This window comes from Talpa europaea (assembly GCF_964194135.1).
Source record: "Talpa europaea genome assembly, chromosome: 2".
In the NCBI taxonomy this organism is placed as follows: domain Eukaryota; kingdom Metazoa; phylum Chordata; class Mammalia; order Eulipotyphla; family Talpidae; genus Talpa; species Talpa europaea.
In genome coordinates, this window is record NC_140068.1 from 111,312,565 (window position 1) to 111,338,827 (window position 26,263).

Consider the following 26,263-nt stretch of genomic DNA (forward strand, 5'->3'; position numbering starts at 1 on the left):
ACTATACTTAATTGTTTAATTTACTTAAAAGTTGCTCTGAGAGCAAAATATTTTGGTCTCACTATAACAATAGCAACAAAAAGCAAAAAAAAAAATATGTAAGGTGGAGGAAATGTTTACTAAAGTGTAGTGAAAGTTTTGTTTGTTTGCAACATAGTTGTCACATCATCACAAATCACCTAAATTTATATACCTTTATATATTTATTACGTCTAAATAGAGCTCAAACTATTAATAAAAGCTAAAAAGAAAAAATAAAGGTAGTGTGCTTGAATATAAAGTGGAACTTCTCAGTATGGTTATGGTCTTTTTTTACAGACACAATCAGCCAAAGAAATGTAGAGGATGGGTAGGGCTAGAATTGAATTTAAATAACATAGTGATTTAACTAAGGGAGGGTGACAATGTGAAAAGAGAGGCAGGAATAATGAGAAAATGTGTGCAAAGGCAAAATTATAGGATTGACAAGTGAATATTTGCTGGATTTAGAAAGAAGCAAAGACATAAGAGAGGTGATGACTGTGATAAATTTCCAGATGCCTAGTAAGAAAGGAACTGAGAGGTGAGAAAAATATAACCTATATAGATGCTGAATTAACAAACAAAGAATTATGGGCCTCCCTGGTGGTGCAGAGGTTGAGTGCTGGGCTGCGAAGCTGCTCGCAGCCTCTGCAGTGCCGGTTCGATCCCCGGCCGCCGGTGAGGGTCCCACATGGGGCGCAGACCTCTCCTGCCGCCCGCTGAACCCCTCAGCAGTGTGTTTCATCAGTCTGCCTGTTCTGCTCCCTGCTCTGGCTCTGGTGAATTCTCTCACCCTCCTGTGCTTCTGACTGTACCCAGTTCTTATATAAATAAATAAATAAATCTTTAAAAAAAAACAAAAGAAAGAATTATGACAGTGGTACCACTGGGGAGAATGTTTGTGACTCAGGAACAAAAACCTTCAAGAAGAAAAGTTGCTAAGGCAGAGGATGGCAGCAACAATGAGGGGTAGTGGGCAAAATGCTGATGGCATGAAGCAGAGCTGTACTCAAAACTGAGGATGACTCCATCTCACACAAGTAAGGGTGGTTTTTCATGTGACATTGAGAGTCACTGAGTTCAAGTGTCTAGTGTAACGACACTCAGAGAATGCGATTCCAAACCAGTCATAAATTGGAGTAGAAAGGATATTGAGAGAGACTCATGCCTGCGGCAGGCTGTGCCTCCCATGCTATCTCTTGACATGGTCCGGGCATTGGGGGAGACTCCGGAGAAGCAGGGAGTTTCCGTGCTCCCCCGAAGAGGGAAAGTTGTACTTCCCAGTAGTGGGGAGTTCTTGCACTTCCCAAAGAAGATCTGAACTAGGGAGTCTCCATGGCAATGCCTGCTAAAGCTCTCCTCTGTTCTTGGTTAATGCAGAAGTTAGTTAGTCATTAATTGGCATATGAAAACCCAATTCGGACCTAGACATTAATTGATTTGTTATTCTTACACTTGAATCAGTATCAAAGAAGGTAAACAATGCTAAAGGTATAGCTAGGAAAGAAATGTTCCTGCCCAGAGAACTATGGAGAACAAGCTGCCCTGAACCAGCTGTGCTTGGAAGCCATAGGCTAATACGGGGGTGCATGTTTGTGGCAGCAGTACATTTCCTGGTGTATGCAAGAGGTCAATAGTTCGCAGGACGTGTGGATGTTAGGAATTTCTAGTTAAGAGTTAGACTTCAGTAGAACTTACTTAGATTTGATGAGTTGTTTTAGACCACTTGAAGTAATCAATATATTAGTCAAGTTAATTGAGTGCTAGGAGATAGATTGATTTTAGTAATTGAATATAGAATAAGAATTTTACACCCACTTTGTAACTGGGAAAGTTTAATTGTTGCCAAATGTTGTGCTGTCATATATGATTGATCATGTTAGTAAATGAGCTGTACCTAGGAAACTAATTGTTCTTAAGGTTACCAGAGAAATGCCCTGTAGGTGTGAGACCTAGGAGTCTTTACATGTTCATGAGAAAATATGTATTGATTGTTTCTGTTCTGCCTCAATGCTTACACTGATGTAATCCCACCGCTTGCCTTAAGGTATAAAGAAAGACCCTCTGAGACCCTCAGCATGAGATACTTGCACGAACTAAGGTGTCTGTGTCTTCCTCACTCCTACCTCGATCCACCTTCCCTCAGCCCTGCGAGAGAAAAACTTTAACCTACTCCGTCCTCTCCTTTCTGAGATCCCTGACTCGACTTCTAGCTGGAGCTGGTCTCCAGCACACGCCATCTCTGGCCTCCACACATTGCGAGGGACACACCACCATAAATGACCTTTCCCTCTAGAATTTTCCCTTCCTCAACTTGGGGACTCCTCTCTGAACACCTCCATGCCAATTACTAGTCATGGGAATGGGACAAGAATTCCTCAGAGATGCATCCTCTGGAGCTGACGTCAGTTGATTCCCCTGTTTCCTCTAGGGAGAGGCCCCAGCAGTGCACTCCCTCCTCTCCTATAACCTCTATGCCCTTCAGAACCCAGAGGCATTTCTGCCACCTCCACCAGCTAATGCTGCTTTGCTACCACCAAAAGGGCTCAAGTCCTTCTTCATCTATCTCCCATTATGGGGATCTTCAAGAACAGATCTTGTCACTTCTGCCTGAGTCTTGATGCTTCCAGGGCATAGGTGAATTCTTGCCCAAAGACATTCTATTTCTTCCTCTGGTGAGGAGCCAAAAGGTGCCCACCCGTCTTCTTTCTAAGGTACTGGACTCTGATCTGAGGCATCTGTTCCAGAAATCAACAGTCATGTGGTAGAGAGTATTTTTCATTCTGCCCACTGCCATTTCAAACCCAGAGCATCCAGAAGCAAGAGACCAACTTCTCGTTTGGAAAGTGAAGGCCTAAATGCTAGTGCCAGAGAACAAGACATGAGGGTAAGTCATGCAGATGAAGCATATTCTAGAATACCTAATGAGGTCAAGATGAATTTTCTTTTAAACCAATTTGCCTTCCTGATGCTAGAGAGGGATCATTTTGAGTGGGGAGTTAAAGAGTGCACATCTGTTTGAGCTCTATATTTGGGAATTTGTGCATACATGTAGTAAGGATGTTGTCTGTGCAATTTGTTATGTTGTACTTGTTTTCAGAATTTGGCATATTTGGAGGGAAATGGTGATGATTGCCTGGCTGAACTGGTATGTGTCTATATACTCATGGAATTAGGAAATCTGATTTTATAGGTCCATATCTCTAGCACTGTTGAACCATAGGCCTGAATGTCATCTTTCGTTTTTAGCTCATCATCATGATGACTGCCATTATGTAAAATTAAATAAAAGATGTACCGTTATTCTCTGCAGTTCTTAGCATATTAGGACCAGATTTAGTAAATAAACAATAATAAAACCTGCCAAGGATCTAGGGCTAGTCAGCTCTGCGTTAAAATCCTGATAAACATTCACAGACGGTGTGACCGTAGCAAGTTATATAACCTCAGTTACGTTACTCTGTAAAACAGGAGTATTACCCAGTTTTCCAGCAAGCAAAGATCAGTCTGTGAAAGGGGACATAAACTTATATACCAGTGTGTCATTTCTCAGTGTAGGGATCTTCTAAGCCTTATTACTGATTTAAGAAATAGGGTTGATAATAGTTACCCTTTGTTGAAGAACTTCTATAAGCTCCTAAGTAAGCACACTATTCTAAGAGATTTGTGTTTTGAACCCACCTTAATTCTGTTTTCATTTGGGGAAACTGGCCACAGAACAGTTAAGCCCCATGTCCAAGGTTGCTTACCCAAGAAATTGCAGGGTCCAGACCCCAATTTGGGCAGTCTGACTCTCGGACTCTTCTTCTTGAATTCATTAATACCTGTTCTGCCAAATGAGGATAAGATGAGAGAAGCATGTAAATATGATGTTGTATTTGGGGAAAACTGGAAATCTGAAAAATAAATGAGGGGCTGATTTTTAAATTAAGAATAGTGAATATGATCCTTAAAAAGTTATCTCTACAATGATACCTGTTGTGAAAGATGTAGTAGAAAGATTTCTGTGTACCTTTTATCCATTATGTCAATCATTATGGTTTTTGTGCCATTAGGAAATTTGATTCAGCACCATTTTCAAGGGCTGAAGGCTTCTATGTCCTCTTTACACTGGTTTGAAAAATATTGAAATTAGAGCTGTGGGATAATACAGGAAGTTTGGAGGTCATTTCCTTTTACAGGTGAAAAAAACTGAAGCAAAGGGAAATGAAGTGACTAGCCCATATCAAATAACTGGCCAAAGGCAGTGGAGCCAGGTGGAGAGAAGTCTCCTGACTTCTCATTGAATGTGCTTTCCTCTGCCCAAGTGACTCTTGATTTAAGAATTGTCCACATGAGCTGATCCGTGTGGACTATGGTTATCATCTAGATCATAAGTGGGAGGGGAATGGACATTGGAAGCAGCCTGTAAGAGAGATTCCCTACACATTAGAATTCAGTGGTCAGCAAAATGAATAGGACATACCTAGTATGGGGTATAGCAAGCCTGGAGGTTCACACTTACTGTCCCCATCCCCCTGCTCGCCCCACATACCCTGGATTTCCTTTCTTTCTAAGGCATGGTGTCACCTTTGCACATGTCCTGCTTCTAAACCTTCTGGGAGTTTCCCTCCTTTAGGCCAACCACAGCACAGAGGAGGGCTTTCTCCTGCTGGGTTTCATGGACTGGCCCTCCCTGCAGCCGGTCCTCTTCGCGGTTGTGCTTTTCTGCTACCTCCTGACTCTCACTGGCAACTCGGCGCTGGTGCTGCTGGCCGTGCGCGACCCGCGCCTGCACACGCCCATGTACTACTTCCTGAGTCACCTGGCCCTGGTGGACGTCGGCTTCACCACGAGCGTGGTGCCGCAACTGCTGGTCAACCTGCGCGGCCGCGCGCTGTGGCTGCTGCGCGGCGGCTGCATCGCTCAGCTGTACACGTTCCTGGCGCTGGGGTCGGCCGAGTGCGTCCTCCTGGCGGTGATGGCGCTGGACCGCGCGGCTGCCGTGTGCCGCCCGCTGCGCTACGCGGGGCTCGCGGCGCCAAAACTCTGCCACGCGCTGGCGGCCGCCTCCTGGCTGGGCGGCCTCACCAATTCCGCCGCGCAAACTGCGCTCCTGGCCACACAGCCGCTGTGCCCACCCTACCGACTGGACCACTTCTCCTGTGAGCTGCCGGCGCTGCTCAAACTGGCCTGTGGTGGCAGCCGAGATGCCACCGAGCGCCAGATGTTTGTTGCCCGCGTGGTCATTCTGCTGGTGCCATCCACTGTGATACTGGCCTCCTATGGGGCCGTGGCGCGCGCAGTGTGGGGCATGCGAACCAGCGGGGGCCGGAAGAGAGCGCTGGGCACATGCGGGTCCCACCTGACTGCGGTCTGCCTGTTCTATGGCTCAGCCATCTACACCTACCTGCAACCCAGGCACAGCTACAATCAGGAACGGGGCAAGTTTGTCTCACTTTTCTACACGGTGGTCACACCGGCCCTCAACCCACTTATCTACACCTTGAGGAATAAGGAAGTGAAGGGCGCAGTGAGGAGATTGCTGGGGAGAGGGCAGACAGGACAGTGAGCATTGTTGGGGAGGGGAAAAAAGTGTTATAGCAGGACTATTTACAATAGCTCAGCTTAGGAAACAACCGAAATGCCCAGAAATAGATGACTGGATCATGAAGATGGAATATTACTCAGCAATCAAAAAGATAAGTCATGCAATTTGCAGCAACATGGATGGAGCTAGAAGGGATCATGCTCAACGATATAAGCCAGAAAGAAAAAGAAAAATACCGGATGGTCTCATTCATAGCAGGAATCTAGAAAACCTAAATAAGGGACCAGGTAAAAGAACAACTTTAATAAAGGAGAAATAAAAAACAAGAAACAACTATAGACTAGAGAGGCACTGGTGTGGGGTCAGAGAGAGGAGGGATTGGGGTCAAGTATGGGAGTGCAATTGTGGGGGGAATATAACCAAGATGAAAATGCATATATTGTGCAATAATGATAAATGATGTAAGATATATATAGATATATATATATATATAATAAAATATTGAAAAAAAAAGTGTTAGCCCAGACCCGAGGATGAAATGCACCTTGCAAAGTCTGTCAATTGAGCCTTCAGCCTGTTTGTTCCTACATGATAATCTGCAAGATTTGTCCTGGAAGAGTTGAGGGCTGATGGGGGAGTTCCCTTTCCCATGAAGAAATGTTCATGTGCTTGAGGGAAAATCCTTGTTACAGATGCAAGTTAAGGGAGAGAGAAATGGCCTCCACAGCTTTCTCCTATATGGAGGAGGAGGAAACATAATTTTGGCAATACCTTTTCCCTCCCTAAGGGATACTGTAGCCCCTCTGAAAATCCATATGCTGGTAAGATGACATGTGACATCATGCTTAACTATGGTTTTCTCCCATTGTGGAAGAGACCACGGAAGGCCTATGGTATCTGCAACAAGAGTCTCAAACTGACAAGAAAATCAAAGGCTCTACCTTACAGGAAACCCCCATCTAGAAAAAGCAGCATATCCTTGACAGGAAATTAGTCCAACCTAATGCTCACCAGCCTGATGACTAGTGCCCACCACAGATCTCTAGGCCAATAAGTGCAGCAAGGAGGACCTATCAGTGTGGTTTTTTTGGGTGGGGTTAACTTGAGAAACTCTTCTGTGGGAAGTGGTTCTTGAGCAAGTTTTAAAATTAGAGCAGGATCTAGTCTAGTGCTGAAGGTGGACATGTGTCAGGTTGTGAGAAAGCCGTGCATGAGACCAGTAATGAGAAATGAGAGAGCAACAGTGAGTCAGAGGAGTAAATGTAGTGAGTGAAATGGAACAAGACTAGAGTTTCCAAAAATGGAACAGACCACTGCTTAATGTTAGGGAGGAAGGATTTCCTGAGCAAACTCCATGTAGGTTTTGTGGACTCTACCCCCACTCCAGACCAGAGCCATCAAGACACGGGGAACTAAATCCTGTGATCATGAAAGGGAGGGTTGCGAGGACCTGAAGGTGGAGTTAAGCAGCCATGTTTTTTGTTTGGGTGTACAACCAGCCATGTGAGTTGGGGTCTCTCTATTGTCCTCATGGTGCTTGGATTTTTGCCAGCTCTCAGCGGGTCATTGGGATTCCAGGTCAGGGGAATGGCGGGATGCATTCACACATTTATCTCCCTCTTTTTCTCCCTGACTTATTCATTTCTTCATTTCCCCTTTTAAGTGCGCTGTTGAAGACCCACAGTCAGGCAACCCATTTCGTATTGGGATTGCCCTGTAAAAGCAAGGAAAGCAGAGAGAAGGAAGCACAATCAGCCAGAACTTGGGCAGTGTTGGGGTCCAGTCAGAAACCAGGCTTGTCCACCCTCACTCCAATAGCTTCCCTGAGCCTTGAGAGGACCTCCAGACCCTAGGACATGCAGAACAGAAACATGTCCACAGTCCCCTGCCTTTCAGAAAGCCTGTTCCCTCTGAAAGGCTATCTGCTCCTAAGGAACCTCCACAAGAAACAACATATCTACATCTCAGGGGAAAGTAGCTCACTTCATAATCATGTCACTGTTCTCTACAAGTAATATTCCATTTGGCTCAAAAATTATTGCGCAATATGATAGATGAATTCCTGGGTCAAATATAGGAACACAGAAACTAATGACACATGAGTTTGTTGAATGGGAAAGGAAATGCTAGTTTTTCTGTAAGTCAGCCAAGTAAACATTATATTGCAAGATGGCTTTGCATGGTATTTTTAATGTGCTCTAAAATTTATTTTATGTTCTCAGTAACATACTATACACCAATTGCCACATAATTATGTTAGAATCAAATCATTGTAGATTTAGCTGCAGCTAAATTTGGTGTGGTACTCCACACCAACTCTACTTTTCCTGTACGTTTGTTTCTCATTAATTTTGGGAGATTAACATCATAGGGTGTGATTGGCCAGTAAGCACTAAAAGGAAATAAGATTTATTTTCTCCTGGGTGGTCATCCCCCAATACAGTAACGGTTCAGGAAGAGAAAATCGCCCCCTCTGATGTCGTACTCTGCCATGGTCTTCCCATTTTCCAGTCTCTTCCCATTGCAAGTCACAATCTGTCTCTTGGGGCGCACACAAGTGTCATTCTCAATCATCTTTTTCACCTGTTTCACCGAGCTGGACCTTCACACCTGGAGGAGGTGACTCTGCCCCTCGTCACCCCGCTCCACCAGAATCAAGGGCATCTCCTCATCACTGGGCTTCACTACCTTCAGAGTGAGGTGGATGGTTGTCTCCTTGTCAATGCCATAAGAGGACAGTGTTCTCCGGGGTTCTAGGGCCGTTGAGCCGAGCAGAAGGACCTGTTCCTGCACAGGAACCTTGGTCTGAGATCGGACATGTTCACTGATCTTATTCACGCTGTCATTAGAGTTGGCATTGAAGGTCATCATATTCCATGCCTCGGAATGGACATTCACCTGGACATCAAAGGACAAGAGTTAGTTGCTGAGAATGGTTGCCCCCTTTTCCACCCCTGAATGGCTCCCCTCCTCAGGTGTTCACCCTTCACTGCCTGTCTGATCCTTCATCTCCTTTACAAGGAGTCATGTCCCTCCCTTCTCTGGAATTTCTCTTTTGGAAATTCCAGATTATAACACAAACAAGGAAATCAGTCTTATTCCTTTAAGGCATAACCTCTTACCCATCCCAAAATGTCATTAATAATGTCCCACCTTTTTTTTTAACCAAAGTGCCCTGGAGATGATGTGTCAAATGGCTACCCCTGATGGCCAAAGGGGTTAAGCACAGCACTGTGAAGCTATTTTCAGCCTCTGTAGCACGAGGTCTATCCTAGGGACCTACCCACATGGCACAGAAGACCTCTCCTGTCTCGTCACTGCTCCCCTCAGCAGTGTATTTCTGTGAATCATCCTGTTCTTTTCCTATTCTGTGTCTGCTTTATCTTCTCACTCTCCCCACCTCTGGCCTTTAGCCCAGTTCTTGTTTGCATAAATAAATTAATATTTGAAAAATGTTAAAAAAAAGAAATACAACTACACAGCATCCAAAGATGTACACCAGACTCATAAAAACAACTCCCCAAAAGAATTTCTGAGTCCTGGCAGCCTATTGGGGCACTCACTGGGCTGTCTTCCATAACTACATTAGAGGAAGCTGGTTAAGATACAGAGTCTCTGTATTGTTTGTTTCCTTTTTTAATGTCCCTTTGTTTTGTAATAGTAACCTACATATTATAGCAACAGTGTGTTCAATATCTCTTGTCCATCTGTATTTCCTATGTTCTGATATCTACTTATTATAGAATATTATCACCTTTAATTAGACTAGGGCCTCACTCACAGAAGATAGAGACTATATCCAGCTCTACTTCAATAACCTAGAAATGGGACGCTCATCTCTGTTTGGTCTCCTGAAGGATTTGGGGTGGGTGTCCTTCATGCTCCATTCAAAAAATTTTCCTAATCAATAATTCCAGTTTTAATTCCCCCATTCCTCCACTCCTTCTTTTGGGTTTGTGCAAACCCCATGTGTTTGTTAGTTTCAAGATGGTGAAATGATGTGAAAACAGTCCTGACTTGGAAGGAAGTTAATGGCTTCCCTGGAATTTAAACCAACTCCAGAGAAGAAAAAAGTCTTAAGTCACCTCAATTGCTTTGTCATTGGGGTAGCAATCCCATGTTTTAGAGTAAATGGTGGTGCCTTGCTTAAATAAAAATGATATTGAATGTTTAATCGTGTGCAGGGTTTCTGGATAAAGCTGTAGTCCTGTCACATGGGGGTAGTACCTTCTACTTTAATACTAGAGAGTTTGTTATTTAAATATGGCTCAAAATGGCACATTTCAAAATGTAGTTATAATTCACATTTTGTGCTCCTATGGGAAATCTTCCAAGTCTAGATGCCACAGTCTTCACTGGACTGTCACTTGTCCGCGTTAAGTATTGCCTTCATAACAGCTTCTCTTCATAGTGACTGTAGTCTTATATAAGGTAATGCATCAGTTTGTTAACAATTCAGGATAAATGCTTTTTTTGTGAAACTGTCTTTTGGGAAGAGAGGGAAGTTTAAGAGTTCTGAACCATTGATCAGGATTGTGTGAAAGGGGCCCATGATAATATTTTCCTCGTTTGTAATCTTGCCAGCTCTCTTGAGCACAAAGTTCACCCACTTCTGACCATTTGGGATCTGAGAGCTCAAGCTAATATTAAAACCAAACCAAACTAAACAATAAACTTGAAAAATCATGTTCTTAAACTGAACTCTTTTTAGCCAGTTAATACTATTGGGAAAATTAATTATTATTTAAAAATTATTTATTTACTTATATTTTTAAAAAGATTTATTTATTCATACACACAAGAACTGGGATACAGGTCAGATGCATGCGGTAGGGTGAGAGGATTCATCAGAGACAGACCAGGGAACAGATCAGGCTGAATGAGTGAAATACACTGCTGAGGGGAGCAGGGGGTGACAGGAGAGGTCTGCCCTCCAGGATCAAACCCACACTGCAGAGGCTGCAGACAGCTTCAAAATGCTGCACTCAACCATCTGCACCACCAGGAGAGACCCTTAATGTTCCTTTTGATATGCAGAAGAAGCTCTGTAATTTGATGTAGTTCCAGCTGTTCATCTTTTCCTTCACTATCTTTGCTTTAGGTGATGCGTCTTTAAAGATTTTACTGAGATGTATGTCATCTAGTGTTTTGCTTATATTTTGTTCTATATATTTTATGGTGTCAGGTCTTATGTCTAATTCTTTAATCCATTTTGAGTTTGTTTTTGTGCATGGTGTGAGGTGGCAGTCTAACTTCATTTGTTTTTCTTGTAGCTGTCCAGTTTTCCCAGCACCATTTATTGAACAAACTGTCCTTGTTCTATTGGATTTTGTTTGCTCCTTTGTCAAAGATTAGTTGTCCATATATGTGTGGCCTTATTTCTGGGTTTTCTATTCGATTCCATTGGTCTGTGTGTCTATTTTTGTTCCAGTACCATACTTTTTAAATTATTACTGTTTTGTAGTATAGTTTGAAATCTGGGCATTTGATACCTCCATTCCCCTTCTTTTTATTCAGTAGTGCCTTGGCTATCGACTTTTTTTTTTGTGGCTCCATATGAATTTCATCAATATTTGTTCTATTTTTTTTTTGTGGAATTTCATGGACATTTTTATTGGAATAGCATTGAATCTGTAAATTGCTTTTGGGAGGATGGCCTTTTTAATAATATTAATACTTCCAATCCATGAGCAGAGGGTGTTTTTCCTTTTCTTTGTATATTCTTCTATTTCTTTTAACAATGTTTTATAATTTTATTTGTATAGGTCCTTCTCCTCTTCTTTTTAGGTTTATTCCCAAGTATTTGATTTTTTTTGTTTTGATTATAAAAGGGATGGGTTTCTTGATTTTTTCTTCTTCAGACTGTTTGTTTGTTTATAGAAAGGTGGCTGATTTTTGTGTGTTGATTTTGTACCCTGCTACTTTACTAAACGGGTTGATTTTTTTCATTAGTTTTTCTGTGGAAGTTTTGGAGTTCTCTATGTATGTTATAATATCATCTACAAATAGGGACTGCTTTACTTCTTCTTTCCCTGTTTGGATTCCTCACATGCCTTTTTCTTGTCTTATTGTTCTGTCTAGAACTTCCAGTATTATATTGAAAAGCAGTGGTGAGAGTGGATATCCTTGTCTTGTTCCAGACTTAAGGGAAAGGCTTTCAGCTTTTCATCATTGAGAATGATATTGGCTATGGGTTTGTCATATATGGCCTTTATTATGTTAAGATACGTTCCTTCTATCCTGAGAATTTCAAGAGCCTTTATCATAAATGGATGCTGAACTTTGTTGAATGCTTTCTCAGCAGGTGTTGTTGATGTGTTTGGATTACATTAATTGATTTTTGGATGTTGAACCATCCTTGTGCCCCTGGAATAAATCCCACTGATCATGGTGAATTATCTTTTGGATGCCTTGTTGGATTCAGTTGGCTAGAATTTATTGATGACTTTTGCATCCGTGTTCGTGGGAGAGATTGGTCTGTAGTTTTCTCTTTTGTGTATTGTCCTTGTTTGGTTTTGGTATTAGTGTAATGTTGGCTTTGTGAAACGTATTTGGTAGTATCCCTTTGATGGCCTTTTTTTGTAGGAGTTATTGTGGGGAGAAGATCAGTGTGAGGCTGGAGGTGAGGTGGTGAAAGAATTCACTAGAGATTGAGTAGAAAACAGAAAAGGGACTATAACTGAGATGAAAATGCATACATTGTACAAAAATGAAAATATATGTAAAAAATATGTAAAATGGCTCTGCTTCCACTGAAAGGGTCAATGTGATCAGTCATATGGCCTGGTTCCAGCAGCATCTTTATTAATTCCTTTTTATGTATTCAAGCCTCTCAAATGTTCAGCTTGTCAAAGGGTGGAGGCTTAGTTTTCAACCTTATTAAAAGATACCCCAGCAGGAATGTTGCTTTTTTGAAGGCATGATGCAAATTGGTGGAAGGAATAAAGAGAGATGAAGGAAAGCAGAGGATGCAAGGACTCTTGGAATGAGTGAAAGTGAGAGCATCCCCTTTGACAGCCTGCATGAGCCACCTAGTGCTTCCCATCAGGCGGAGGTGAGCAAAGAGCCTGTGAGTGCAGAAGGCAGAGCCTGGAGGAAGATCAGCTCTCAGTCTGATGTAAAGGTGTATAAAACTGCTCTCCCAGAACTGTGATAAAATGTTCTACCACATGAAATGCACTATGTGGCAATAGGGAAACCACCTAATCGAGAGAGGGATTTAAACAAAGTTTGAGGGCAAGCCTGGAATCCTCCCAGGAAAAACTATTAATAAATCATTAAAGGATTCTCCTGCTCTCTAACATACCCAGAGAGGATCTGGTTTCTGAGAAATCGCGTCCTTTCAAAGAATGTAAACAAATCTGGATTTTCATCTTTCCCTTTTCCCTCCTTCCTTCCAATGTGAAATCCCCTCTCATTCCAAGGTCCAGGTGGGGCTGTTGCAGACCCCTGGTGCCCTTTTTTGGCCACAGGTGACCTCATGTATATGTGAAATCTAAAACCATTGACTCACTGAAACGGAGAATATATTGGTGTTTGCAGGGGCTGACGGGTGGCAGAAATGGGGAGATATCAGTCAAACGGTGAAAACTTACAGTTATAAAATGAATAAATGCTCGGGATGTAATATGCAGCCATAGCAACTATACTTAATTGTTTGATTTACTTAAAAGTTGCCCTGAGAGCAAAATATTTTGGTCTCACTATAACAATAGCAACAAAAAGCAAAAAAAAATTATGTAAGGTGGAGGAAATGTTAACTAAAGTGTAGTGAAAGATTTGTTTGTTTGCAACATAGTTGTCACATCATTATAAATCACCTAAATTTATATACCTTTATATATTTATTCTGTCTAAATAGAGCTCAAACTATTAATAAAAGCTAAAAAGAAAAAGTAAAGGTAGTGTGCTTGAATATAAAATGGAACTTCTCAGTATGGTTATTGCCTTTTTTTACAGACACAATCAGCCAAAGAAATGTAGAGGATGGGTAGGGTTAGAATTGAATTTAAATAACATGGTGATTTAACAAAGGGAGGGTCACAATGTGAAGAGTGGCAGGAATAATGAGAAAATATGTGCAAAGGCAAAATTATAGGATTGACAAGTGAATATTTGCTGGACTTAGAAAGAAACAAAGACATGTGAAAGGTGATGACTGTGATAAATTTCTAGATGCCTAATGAGGAAGGAACTGAGAGGCAAGAAAAATTTCTATGTAGATACTGAATGAAAAAACAAAGAATTATGAGAGTGACACCACTGGGGAGAATGTTTGCGACTCAGGAACAAAAATCTTCAAGAAAAAGGTGCTAACGCAGAGGATGGCAGCAACAATAGAGGTAGTGGGCAAAATGCTGATGGCATGAAGCAGAGCTGTGCTCAAAACTGAGGATGACTCCATCTCACACAAGTAAGGGAATTTTTCCATGTGACCTTGAGGGTCACTGAGTTCAAATGTCTAGTGTAATGACACTCAGAGAATGCGATTCCAAACTAGTTATAAATTGGAGTAGAAATGATATTGAAAGAGAATCATGCCATCTCTGGCCTCCACACATTGCGAGGGACACACCACTGTAAAAGATCTTTCCCTCTAGAATTTTCCCTTCCTCATCTTGGGGACTCCTCTCTGGACACCTCCATGCCAATTACTAGTTGTGGGAATGGGACAAGGATTCCTCAGAGATGCATCCTCTGGAGCTGACGTCAGTTGATTCCCCTGTTTCCTCTAGTGAGAGGCCCCAGCAGTGCACTCCCTCCTCCCCTATAACCTCTATGCCCTTCAGAACCCAGAGGCATTTCTGCCACCTCCACCAGCTAATGCTGCTTTGCTACCACCAAAAAGGCTCAAGTCCTTGTTTGTCTATCTCCCATTATGAGGTTCTTCAAGAACAGATCTTGTCACTTCTGCCTGAGTCTTGATGCTTCCAGGGCATAGGTGAATTCTCGCCCAAAGACATTCTATTCCTTCCTCTGGTGATGAGCCAGAAGGTGCCCACCCGTCTTCTTTCTAAGGTACTGGACTCTGATCTGAGGCATCTGTTCCAGAAATCAACAGTCATGTGGTAGAGAGTATTTTTCATCCTGCCCACTGACATTTTAAACCCAGAGCATCCAGAACAGAAGAAAGAGACCAACTTCTCGTTTGGAAAGTGAAGGCCTAAATGCTAGTGCCAGAGAACAAGACATGAGGGTAAGTCATGCAGATGAAGCATATTCTAGAATACCTAATGAGGTCAAGATGAATTTTCTTTTAAACCAATTTGCCTTCCTGATGCTAGAGAGGGATCATTTTGAGCGGGGAGTTAAAGAGCGCACATCTGTTTGAGCTCTATATTTGGGAATTTGTTCATACATGTAGTAAGGATGTTGTCTGTGCAATTTGTTATGTTGTACCTGTTTTCAGAATTTGGCATATTTGGAGGGAAATGGTGATGATTGCCTGGCTGAACTGATATGTGTCTATATAATCATAGAATTAGGAAATCTGATTTTATAGGTCCATATCTCTAGCACTGTTGAACCATAAGTCTGAATGTCATCTCTTGTATTTAGCTCATCTCCATGATGACTGCCATTATGTAAAATTAAATAAAAGATGTACCGTTATACTCTGCAGTTCTTAGCATATTAGAACCTGATTTATTAAATAAACAACAAATAAAAACCTTCCAAAGATCTCAGGACTGGTCAGCTCTGCGTTGAAATCCTGATAAACATTCACAAAGGCTGTGACCATAGCAAGTTATATAACCTCAATTACCTTACTTTGTAAAACAGGAGTATTATCGGGCCTCCCCTTGTGGTGCAGCGGTTGAGCGCTGGGCTGTGAAGCTGCCCATAGCCTCTGCTGCGCTGGTTCGAGTCCCGGCCGCCAGGGAGGGTCCCACATGGCCCGCAGACCTCTCCTGCTGCCCGCTGCTCCCCTCAGCAGTGTATTTCATCATTCTGCCTGTTCTGTTCTCTGCTCTGGCTCTGGTGAATTCTCTCACCCTCCCGTGCTTCTGACTGTACCCATTGCTTATATAAGTAAATAAATAAATCTTTAAAAAAAAACAAAAACAGGAGTATTATCCAGTTTTCCAGCGAGTAAAGATCAGTCTATGAAAGGGGACATAAATTTATATATCAGTGTGTCATTTCTCAGCGTAGGAATCTTCTAAGTCCTATTACTGATTTAAGAAATAGTGATGATAATGTTTACACTTTACTGAAGAACTTTTTTTTTAAAGAGTATGACTCCATTTTATTTATTTATTTTTAAAGATAGATTTATTTATTTATTTATTTATCCAAGCACTGGGTACAGTCAGAAGCGCAGGAGGGTGAGAGAATTCACCAGAGCCAGAGCGGAGAGCAGAGCAGGCGAAAGGACTGAAGTACACTGCTGAGGGGAGCAGTGGGCGGCAGGAGAGGTCTGCGTGCCATGTGGGACCCTCGCCCGGGTGGCCGGGGATGGAACTGGCGCTACAGAGATTGCTGGCAGCTTTGCAACCCAGCGCTCAACTGCTGAGCCACGGGGGAGGCTCTACTGAAGAACTTCTATGAGCTCCTAAGTAAGCACACTGTTCTAAGAGCTTTGTGTTTTGAACCCACCTTAACAATTCTGTTTTCATTTGGGGAAACTGGCCACAGAACAGTTAAGCCCCATGTCCAAGGTGGCTTATCCAAGAAATTGCAGGGTCCAGACTCCAATTTGGGCAGTCTGACTCTCGGACTCTTCTTCTTGAATTCATTAATAACTGTTCTGCCAAATGAGGATAAAATGAAAGAAGCATGTAAATATGATGTTGTATTTGGGGAAAACTGGAAATCTGAAAAATAAATGAGGGGCTGATTTTTAAATTAAGAATAGTGAATATGATCCTTAAAAAGTTATCTCTACAATGATACCTGTTGTGAAAGATGTAGTAGAAAGATTTCTGTGTACCTTTTATCCATTATGTCAATCATTATGGTTTTTGTGCCATTAGGAAATTTGATTCAGCACCATTTTCAAGGGCTGAAGGCTTCTATGTCCTCTTTACACTGGTTTGAAAAATATTGAAATTAGAGCTGTGGGATAATACAGGAAGTTTGGAAGTCATTTCCTTTTACACATGAAAAAAAAAATTGAAGCAAAGGTAAATGAACATATCAAATAACTGGCCAAAGGCAGTCAGCCAGGTGGAGAGAAGTCTCCTAACTTCTCATTGAATGTTCTTTCCTCTGCCCAAGTGACTCTTGATTTAAAAGCTGGTCCACATGAGCTGATCCATGTGGACTATGGTTATCACACTATATAGTAAGTGGAAGGGGAATGGACATTGGAAGCAGCCTGTAAGAGAGATTCCCTACACATTAGAATTCAGTGGTCAGCAAAATGAAGGTTTGTATTACCAGAACTACAGCACCTGAAATGAATAGGACATACCTAGTATGGGGTATAGCAAGCCTGGAGGTTCACACTTATTGTCAGGCACTACACATTTCCTAAGCAGGAAGGAGACTCAGAGTGAAATCTGTTTTGAAGTCAGCATATGAATAGATAAAGAAATTCTGGAATATATACTCAATGGAATACTACACAGCTGTGAAAAATGAAATAGTGGCTTTTGGGGACAAAACAACCTGAAGATGAAATAAGTCAAAAAGTGAAAGATAGATAACAAATGAATTCCCTCACCTGTGGAGAATAAATAACAAAAAAACATACACAAACAAAATATAGCAGTCCTAAATGTCAAACTTAGTGAATGAATTTAATGTTTATCAGAGGGATGGGGTAGGGAAGACCTAGAGCGAGCACTGTATAGTGGCTTGTTGAAAGGTGAGTGGAACATGTACACATATGGAGGAACAAAAATGTACAGATTAAAAATAAATTAAGAAAAAAAAGAAATGAAAGTGTTTCGTGTTGAGGAGGAAATTCAGATTTCTACATTGGTCGGAGGAGTCCATCCAGAAACAGGCAAGTAGTTGAAATGCACCGATTGTGAAAACCAGACCCCAGAGAGCACAGCTCCCACGTGTCGGGTCATAAGGGTTCAGATCCGTGGTTTCAACATTACGCAAGCACAGGGTGTGTTTCTACCCCTTCCCCCTGCTCGCCCCACATACCCTGGATTTCCTTTCTTTCTAAGGCATGGTGTCACCTTTGCACATGTCCTGCTTCTAAACCTTCTGGGAGTTTCCCTCCTTTAGGCCAACCACAGCACAGAGGAGGGCTTTCTCCTGCTGGGTTTCATGGACTGGCCCTCCCTGCAGCCGGTCCTCTTCGCGGTTGTGCTTTTCTGCTACCTCCTGACTCTCACTGGCAACTCGGCGCTGGTGCTGCTGGCCGTGCGCGACCCGCGCCTGCACACGCCCATGTACTACTTCCTGAGTCACCTGGCCCTGGTGGACGTCGGCTTCACCACGAGCGTGGTGCCGCAACTGCTGGTCAACCTGCGCGGCCGCGCGCTGTGGCTGCTGCGCGGCGGCTGCATCGCTCAGCTGTACACGTTCCTGGCGCTGGGGTCGGTCGAGGGTGTCCTCCTGGCGGTGATGGCGCTGGACCGCGCGGCTGCCGTGTGCCGCCCGCTGCGCTACGCGGGGCTCGCTGCGCCAAAATTCTGCCGCGCACTGGCGGCCGCCTCCTGGCTGGGCGGCCTCACCAACTCCGCCGCGCAAACTGCGCTCCTGGCCACACAGCCGCTGTGCCCACCCTACCGACTGGATCACTTCTCCTGTGAGCTGCCGGCGCTGCTCAAACTGGCCTGTGGTGGCAGGCGAGATGCCACCGAGCGCCAGATGTTTGTTGCCCGCGTGGTCATCCTGCTGGTGCCATCCATCGTGATACTGGCCTCCTATGGGGCCGTGGCGCGCGCAGTGTGGGGCATGCGAACCAGCGGGGGTGGGGGCCGGAAGAGAGCTCTGGGCACATGCGGGTCCCACCTGATTGCGGTCTGCCTGTTCTATGGCTCAGCCATGTACACCTACCTGCAACCCAGGCACATCTACAACCAGGGACGGGGCAAGTTTGTCTCACTTTTCTACACTGTGGTCACACCGGCCCTCAACCCACTCATCTACACCCTGAGGAATAAGGAAGTGAAGGGCGCAGTGAGGAGATTGCTGGGGAGAGGGCAGACTGGACAGTGAGCATTGTTGGGGAGGGGAAAAAAGTGTTATAGCAGGACTATTTGCCATAGCTAAGCTTTGGAAACAACCCAAATGCCCAAAAATAGATGACTGGATCAAGAAGATGTGGTATATATACACAATGGAATATTACTCAGCAATCAAAAAAGATAAACTCATGCAATTTGCAGCAACATGGATGGCGCTGGAAGGGATCATGCTCAGCGAAATAAGCCAGAAAGAAAAAGAAAAATACCGGATGGTCACTCATAGCAGAAAACCTAAAAAACCTAGAAAACCTAAAAAAGGCACCAGGAAAAAGAATAACTATAATAAAGGAAAAAGCAAAATCAAGAAGCAACTATAGACCAGAGACACACTGCGGGGGAGGTGCGGAGAGAGGAGGGATTGGGGTCAAAATAGGGCAGCGCAGTTGTGGGGGGAATAGAACCAAGATGAAAATGCATACATTGTGCGATAATGAAAAATGATGTAAGAAACACATAAAATAAAATATTAAAAAAAAGTGTTAGTCCAGGCCTGAGGATGAAATGCACCTTGAAAAGTCTATCACTTGAGCCTTCAGCCTGTTCATTCCTAGATGATAATCTGCAAGATTTGTCCTGGAAGAGTTGAGAGCTGATGGGGGAGGTCCCTTTCCCATGAATAAATGTTCTTGTGCTTGAGGGAAAATCCCTGTATCTTCTACAAGTTTAGGGAGGGAGAAATGGCCCTCCAGCTTTCTCCTATACTGAGGAGGAGAAAACGTGATTTAGGGACAACCTTTCCCCTCTCTGAAAATCCATATGCTGGTAAGATGACATGTGACATCATGCTTAACTATGGTTTTCTCCCATTGTGGAAGAGACCGCGGAAGGCCTATGGTATCTGCAACAAGAGTCTCAAACTGACAAGAAAATCAAAGGCTCTACCCTACAGGAAACCCCCATCTAGAAAAAGCAGCATATCCTTGACAGGAAATTAGTCCAACCTAATGCTCACCAGCCTGGTGACTAGTGCCCACCACAGATCTCTAGGCCAATAAGTGCAGCAAGGAGGACTTATCAGTGTGGTTTTTTTGGGTGGGGTTAACTTGAGAAACTCTTTTGTGAGAAGTGGTTCTTGAGCAAGTTTTAAAACTAGAGCAGGATCTAGTCTAGTGCTGAAGAAGGTGGACATGTGTCAGGTTGTGAGAAAGCCGTGCATGAGACCAGTAATGAGAAATGAGAAAGCAACAGTGAGTCAGAGGAGTAAATGTAGTGAGTGAAATGGAACAAGACTAGAGTTTCCAAAAATGGAACAGACCACTGGTAGTAATATTAAGGGGAAAGGATTTCCTGAGCAAACTCCATGCAGGTTTTGTGGACTCCACCCCCACTCCAGACCAGAACCATCAAGTGCGGCAGGCTGTGCCTCCCATGCTGTCTCTTGACATGGTCTGGGCATTGGGGGAGACTCCCGAGAAGCGGGGAGTTCCTGTGCTCCCCCAAAGAGGGAAATTTGTATTTCCCAGAAGAGGGGAGTTCTTGCACTTCCCAAGAAGATCTGACCTAGGGAGTCTCCATGGCAACGCCTGCTAAAGCTCTCCTCTTTGTTCTTGGTTAATGCAGAAGTTAGTTATTAATTGGCATATGAAAACCCATTTTGGACCTAGACGTTAATTGATTTATTGTTCTCACCCTTGAATCAGTATCAAAGAAAGTAAACAATGCTAAAGGTATAGCTAGGAAATGTTCCGGCCCTGAGAACTATGGAGAACAAGCTGCCCTGAACCAGCTGTGCTTGGAAGCCATAGGCTAATACGGGGGTGCATGTTTGTGGCAGCAGTACATTTCCTGGTGTATGCAAGAGGTCAATAGTTCGCAGGACGTGTGGATGTTAGGAATTTCTAGTTAAGAGTTAGACTTCAGTAGAACTTACTTAGATTTGATGAGTTGTTTTAGACCACTTGAAGTAATCAATATATTAGTCAAGTTAATTGAGTGCTAGGAGATAGATTGATTTTAGTAATTGGATATAGAATAGGAATTTTACACCCACTCTGTAACTGGGAAAGTTTAATTGTTGCCAAATGTTGTGCTGTCTTATATGATTGCTCATGTTAGTAAATGAGCTGTACCTAGGAAACTAATTGTTCTTAAGGTTACCAGAGAAATGCCGTGTAGGTGTGAGACCTAGGGAGTCTTTACATGTTCATGAGAAAATATGTATTGATTGTTTCTGTTCTGCCTCAATGCTTACACTGATGTAATTCCATCGCTTGCCTTATGGTATAAATAAAGACCCTCTGAGACCCTCAGCATGAGATACTTGCACGAACTAAGGTGTCTGTGTCTTCCTCACCCCTACCTCGTTCCACTTCCCCTCAGCCCTGCGAGAAAAACTTTCACCAACACCGTCCTCTCCTTTCTGAGATCCCTGACACAACTGCTAGCTGGAACTGGTCTCCAGCATTCAAGACACTGGGAACTAAAATCCCATGATCACCAAAGGGAGGGTTGCGAGGATCTGAAGGTGGAGTTAAGCAGCCATGTTTTTTGTTTGGGTATATAACCAGCCATGTGAGTTGGGGTCTCTCTCTTGGCCTCATGGCGCTTGGATTTTTGCCAGCTCTCAGTAGGTCGTTGGGATTCCAGGTCATGGGAATGGCAGGACACATTCAGGAATTTATCTCCCTCTTTTTCTCCCTCACTTATTCATTTCTTCATTTCCCCTTCTCTTATAAATAAACCTTTTAGTAACCTTTTGTGTGTGCCTGCAGTTTAGCATTAAGGAGTCCCTTTTAAGTGCGCTGTTGAAGACCCACAGTCAGGCAACCCATTTCTTATTGGGGTTGCTCTGTAACAGCAAGGAAAGCAGAGAGAAGGAAGCACAATCGGCCAGAACTTGGGCAGTGTTGGGGTCCAGTAAGAAACCAGGCCTGTCCACCCTCACTCCAATAGCTTCCCTGACTCTTGAGAGGACCTCCAGACCCTAGGACATGCAGAACAGAAACATGTCCACAGTCCCCTGCCTTTCAGAAAGCCTATTCCCTCTGAAAGCCTATCTGCTCCTAAGGAACCTCCACAAGAAACAAAATATCTACGTCTCAGGGGAAAGTAGCTCACTTCATAATCATGTCACTGTTCTCTACAAGTAATATTCCATTTGGCTCAAAAATTATTGCGCAATATGATAGATGAATTCCTGGGTCAAATATAGGAACACAGAAACTAATGACACATGAGTTTGTTGAATGGGAAAGGAAATGCTAGTTTTTCTGTAAGTCAGCCAAGTAAACATTATATTGCAAGATGGCTTTGCATGGTATTTTTAATGTGCTCTAAAATTTATTTTATGTTCTCAGTAACATACTATACACCAATTGCCACGTAATTATGTTAGAATCAAACCATTGTAGATTTAGCTGGTGTGGTACTCCACACCAACTCTACTTTTCCTGTACGTTTGTTTCTCATTAATTTTGGGAGATTAACATCATAGGGTGTGATTGGCCAGTAAGCACTAAAAGGAAATAAGATTTATTTTCTCTTGGGTGGTCATCCCCCAATACAGTAACGGTTCAGGAAGAGATAATCGCCCCCTCTGATGTCGTACTCTGCCATGGTCTTCCCATTTTCCAGTCTCTTCCCATTGCAAGTCACAATCTGTCTCTTGGGGCGCACACCAGTGTTCTCCTCAATCATCTTTTTCACCTGTTTCACCGAGCTGTACCTTCGCACCTGGAGGAGGTGTCTCTGCCCCTCATCACCCTGCTCCACCAGAATCAAGGGCATCTCCTCATCACTGGGCTTCACTACCTTCAGAGTGAGGTGGATGGTTGTCTCCTTGTCAATGCCATAAGAGGACAGTGTTCTCCGGGGTTCTAGGGCTGTTGAGCCGAGCAGAAGGACCTGTTCCTGCACAGGAACCTTGGTCTGAGATCGGACATGTTCACTGATCTTATTCACGCTGTCATTAGAGTTGGCAGTGAAGGTCATCATATTCCATGCCTCGGAATGGACATTCACCTGGACATCAAAGGACAAGGGTTAGTTGCTGAGAATGGTTGCCCCCTTTTCCACCCCTGAATGGCTCCCCTCCTTAGTTGTTCACCCTTCACTGCCTGTCTGATCCTCCATCTCCTTTACAAGGAGTCATGTCCCTCCCTTCTCTGGAATTTCTCTTTTGGAAATTCCAGATTATAACACAAACAAGGAAATCAGTCTTATTCCTTTAAGGCATAACCTCTTACCCATCCCAAAATGTCATTAATAATGTCCCACCTTTTGTTTTAACCAAAGTGCCCTGGAGATGATGTGTCAAATGGCTACCCCTGATGGCCAAAGGGGTTAAGCACAGCACTGTGAAGCTATTTGCAGCCTCTGTAGCACGAGGTCTATCCTAGGGACCTACCCACATGGCACAGAAGACCTCTCCTGTCTCGTCACTGCTCCCCTCAGCAGTCTATTTCAGTGAATCTTCTTGTTCTGTGTCCCACTTTGTCTCTGCTGAATCCTCTCATCCTCCCCACCTGTGGCCTGTACCCCAGTTCTTATTTGCATAAATAAATAAATATTTGAAAAAATGTTAAAGATGTACACCAGACTCGTAAAAACAACTCCCCAAAAGAATTTCTGAGTCTTGGCAGCCTATTGGGGCACTCACTGGGCTTCCCTCTATAACTACCTTAGAGGAAGCTGGCTAGGATACAGAGTCTCTGTATTGTTTGTTTCCTTTTTCAATGTCCCATTGTTTTGCAATAGTAACCTACATATTATAGAAACAGTGTGTTCAATGTCTCTTGTCCATCTGTATTTCTTATGTTCTTACATCTACTTGTTATAGAATATTATCACCTTTCATTAGACTAGGGCCCCACTCACAGAAGTTAGAGACTATATCCAACTCTACTTCAATAGCCTAGAAATGGGAAGCTCATCTCTGTTTGGTCTCCTGAAGGATTTGGGGTGGGTGTCCTTCATGCTCCATTCAAAAAATTTTCCTAATCAATAATTCTAGTTTTAATTCACCCATTTCCACACTCCTTCTTTTGGGTTTGAGCAAACCCCATGTATTTGTTATTTCAAGATGGTGAAATGATGTGAAAACAGTCCTGACTTGGAAGGAAGTTAATGGCTTCACTGGAATTTAAACCAGCTCCAGAGAAGAAGAAAGTCTTTAGTCACCTCAATTGCTTTGTCATTGGGGTAGCAATCCCATGTTTTAGAGTAAATGGTGGTGCCTTGCTTAAATAAAAATGATATTGAATGTTTAATTGTGTGCAGGGTTTCTGGATGAAGCTGTAGTCCTGTCACATGGGGGTAGTACCTTCTACTTTAATACTAGAGAGTTACTTAAACATGGCTCAAAATGGTACATTTCAAAATGTAGTTATAATTCACATTTTGTGCTCCTATGGGAAATCTTCCAAATCTACATGCCACAGACAGTCTTCACTGGACTGTCACTTGTCTGCGTTAAGCATTGCCTTCATAACAGCTTCTCTGCATTGTGACTATAGTCTTATACAAGGTAATGCATCAGTTTGTTAACAATTTAGGATAAATGATTTTTGTGAAACTGTCTTTTGGGAAGAGACGGAAGTTTTAGAGTCCTGAACCACTAATCAGGATTAGGTGAAAGGGGCCCATGATAATATTTTCCTTGTTTGTAATTGTGCCAGCTCTCCAGAACATAAAGCTCACCCACTTCTGACCATTTGGGATCTGAGAGCTCAAGCTAATATTAAAACCAAACCAAATCAAACAATAAACTTGAAAAATCATGTTCTTAAATTGAACTCTTTTTAGCCAGTTAATAACATTTGGAAAAGTAATTATTATTATTAAAAAAAATCATTTATTTATATATATTTTAAGACTTATTTATTTATACATACAAGAACCAGGATACAGGTCACATGCGTGGTAGGGTGACCTGGATTCACCAGAGACAGAGCAGGGAACAGAACAGGCAGACTGACTGAAATACACTGCTGAGGGGAGCAGCGGGCAAGACAGGAGAGGTCTGCCGCACTATGTGGGATTCTCGCCAGCTGGCTGGGATCAAACCTGCGCTGCAGAGGCAGTGGACAGCTTCACAGCCCTGTGCTGCGCTGCGCTCAACCGCCTGTGCCACCAGGGGAGGCCATTTTTTAAAAGAAATATTTATACAAGGGCTGGGGTACAGGCCAGAAGCACCGGAGGGTGAGAGGATTCACCAGAGACAGAGTGGGGAGCAGAACAGGCAGATGGACAGAAAGCACTGCTGAGGGGAGTAGTGTGGCAACAGGAGAGGTCTGCTGAGCCATATGGGAATCTCCCTGGCTGGCTGGGAATCGAACCCACACTGCAGAGGCTGCCAACAACTTCACAGCACTGCGCTCAACAGGTGCACCATGGGGGAAACCCAGGAAAAGTAATTATTATTTCAATGTATTTTGTGGGTTACACATACTTTTTTAAACTCATAGAATAGTATGAGGGGGAGGAGTGCATGTTGGAATAGGTTGGAAATCTTGGCCCCTGCTGTTTTTTCAAATATCTTTCCAGATTTCTATACCCACCATTTTTAGAAGCCAAGATACATTTGCTTTCTGCACAGAGAAAATGTCTGCCTGCACCCCACTGTCCAATAGGATGTGGGGATTCTGAAACATCACCAGTGGCCAGGCAGAAAATATCAGATCAGGTTGCCGGCAACAGGAAATCTTTGAAAAGAAAAAAGTTTAAAAAAAAAAAAGAAGAAATACAACTACACAGAATCCAAAGATGTACCCCAGACTTGCAAAACAACTCCCCAAAAGAATTTCTGAGTCTTGGCAGCCTATTGGGACACTCACAGGGCTGCCCTCCATGACTACATTAGAGGAAACTGATAATGCATGAGTTCACCAAGAAATTAAGATAAACGATTTTTGTGAATGTGTCCTTTGGGAGGAGGAGGAAGCTTAAGAGTGCTGAAATGCTAAACAGGATAAAGTGAAAGGGGCCCAGGATAATATTTTCATTGTTTCTAATCTTGCCAGCTTTTTTTTTTTTTTAAAGATATTTATGTATACAAGAACTGGGGTACAGGTCAGAAGCAGGAGGGTGAGAGAATTCACCAGAGCCAGAGCGGGGAACAGAACAGGCAGACTGACGAAATACACTGCTGAGGGGAGCAGCAGGTGAGGCAGGAGAGGTCTGCTGCGCCATGTGGTGTTCTCCCTGGCCTGCAGGGAATTGAACCGGCACTGCAGAGGCTGCAGACAGCTTCGCAGCAAGGCACTCACCAACCGCTGCGCCAGTGGGGAGGCCCTTGCTAGCTCTCTTAAGCACAAAGCTCAACCCACTTCCGATATTTACCCCTAAATGTGGACAGTCCACGGTCTGTCATGAAAGAGAACTCAGGTGACCAAGTTCCCTCGACAGACCCTTCCCTTATATTCTGTAGAGATCAGTGCCCCTCTCACGCCCTTCGAGGCTTCTTCCCAACCTCCCTGAGCATTGGCCCACACCCATTCTCTCCATGTCTCCCCAAGTCCTGGAGGTGCTTTCCCTTTCAAATCCCTTCATCAAACCCCAACTTACACAGAGGCAGGAGGCATTGGGAGCCATCTCTTCGATCTGGGGAGCAAAAAAGAGA

The 26,263-nt window shown here is 43.4% G+C and overlaps 3 protein-coding genes and 1 pseudogene across 4 annotated transcripts; 2 read left to right on the plus strand and 2 right to left on the minus strand.

Moving 5' to 3' along the window:
* Positions 1 to 4,666: 4,666 nt before the first annotated feature.
* LOC311167895 (putative olfactory receptor 2I1) lies at positions 4,667 to 5,572 on the plus strand (the record flags this gene model as incomplete). The annotated part of the gene is made up of 1 exon (XM_084229051.1): positions 4,667 to 5,572. Exon 1 carries the CDS (start codon positions 4,682 to 4,684, stop codon positions 5,570 to 5,572), a length of 891 nt encoding a protein of 296 aa, XP_084085177.1. The 5' UTR covers positions 4,667 to 4,681.
* A 2,406-nt stretch (positions 5,573 to 7,978) lies between these two features.
* LOC311188253 (ubiquitin D-like) lies at positions 7,979 to 9,129 on the minus strand (annotated as a pseudogene). Its single transcript has 2 exons — positions 9,115 to 9,129; positions 7,979 to 8,449 (listed from the first exon to the last, which is right to left on the minus strand). The product of its transcript is annotated as a ubiquitin D-like (transcript).
* Positions 9,130 to 17,718: 8,589 nt separating this feature from the next.
* LOC311167893 (putative olfactory receptor 2I1) lies at positions 17,719 to 18,676 on the plus strand (the record flags this gene model as incomplete). Its single annotated transcript, XM_084229049.1, has 1 exon — positions 17,719 to 18,676. Exon 1 carries the CDS (start codon positions 17,780 to 17,782, stop codon positions 18,674 to 18,676), a length of 897 nt encoding a protein of 298 aa, XP_084085175.1. The 5' UTR covers positions 17,719 to 17,779.
* Positions 18,677 to 22,194: 3,518 nt separating this feature from the next.
* LOC311167891 (ubiquitin D-like) lies at positions 22,195 to 26,240 on the minus strand (the record flags this gene model as incomplete). Its single annotated transcript, XM_084229047.1, has 2 exons — positions 26,209 to 26,240; positions 22,195 to 22,665 (listed from the first exon to the last, which is right to left on the minus strand). The coding sequence occupies exons 1-2, from the start codon at positions 26,233 to 26,235 to the stop codon at positions 22,195 to 22,197; spliced, it is 498 nt and encodes a 165-aa protein (XP_084085173.1). The 5' UTR covers positions 26,236 to 26,240.
* Positions 26,241 to 26,263: the final 23 nt, after the last annotated feature.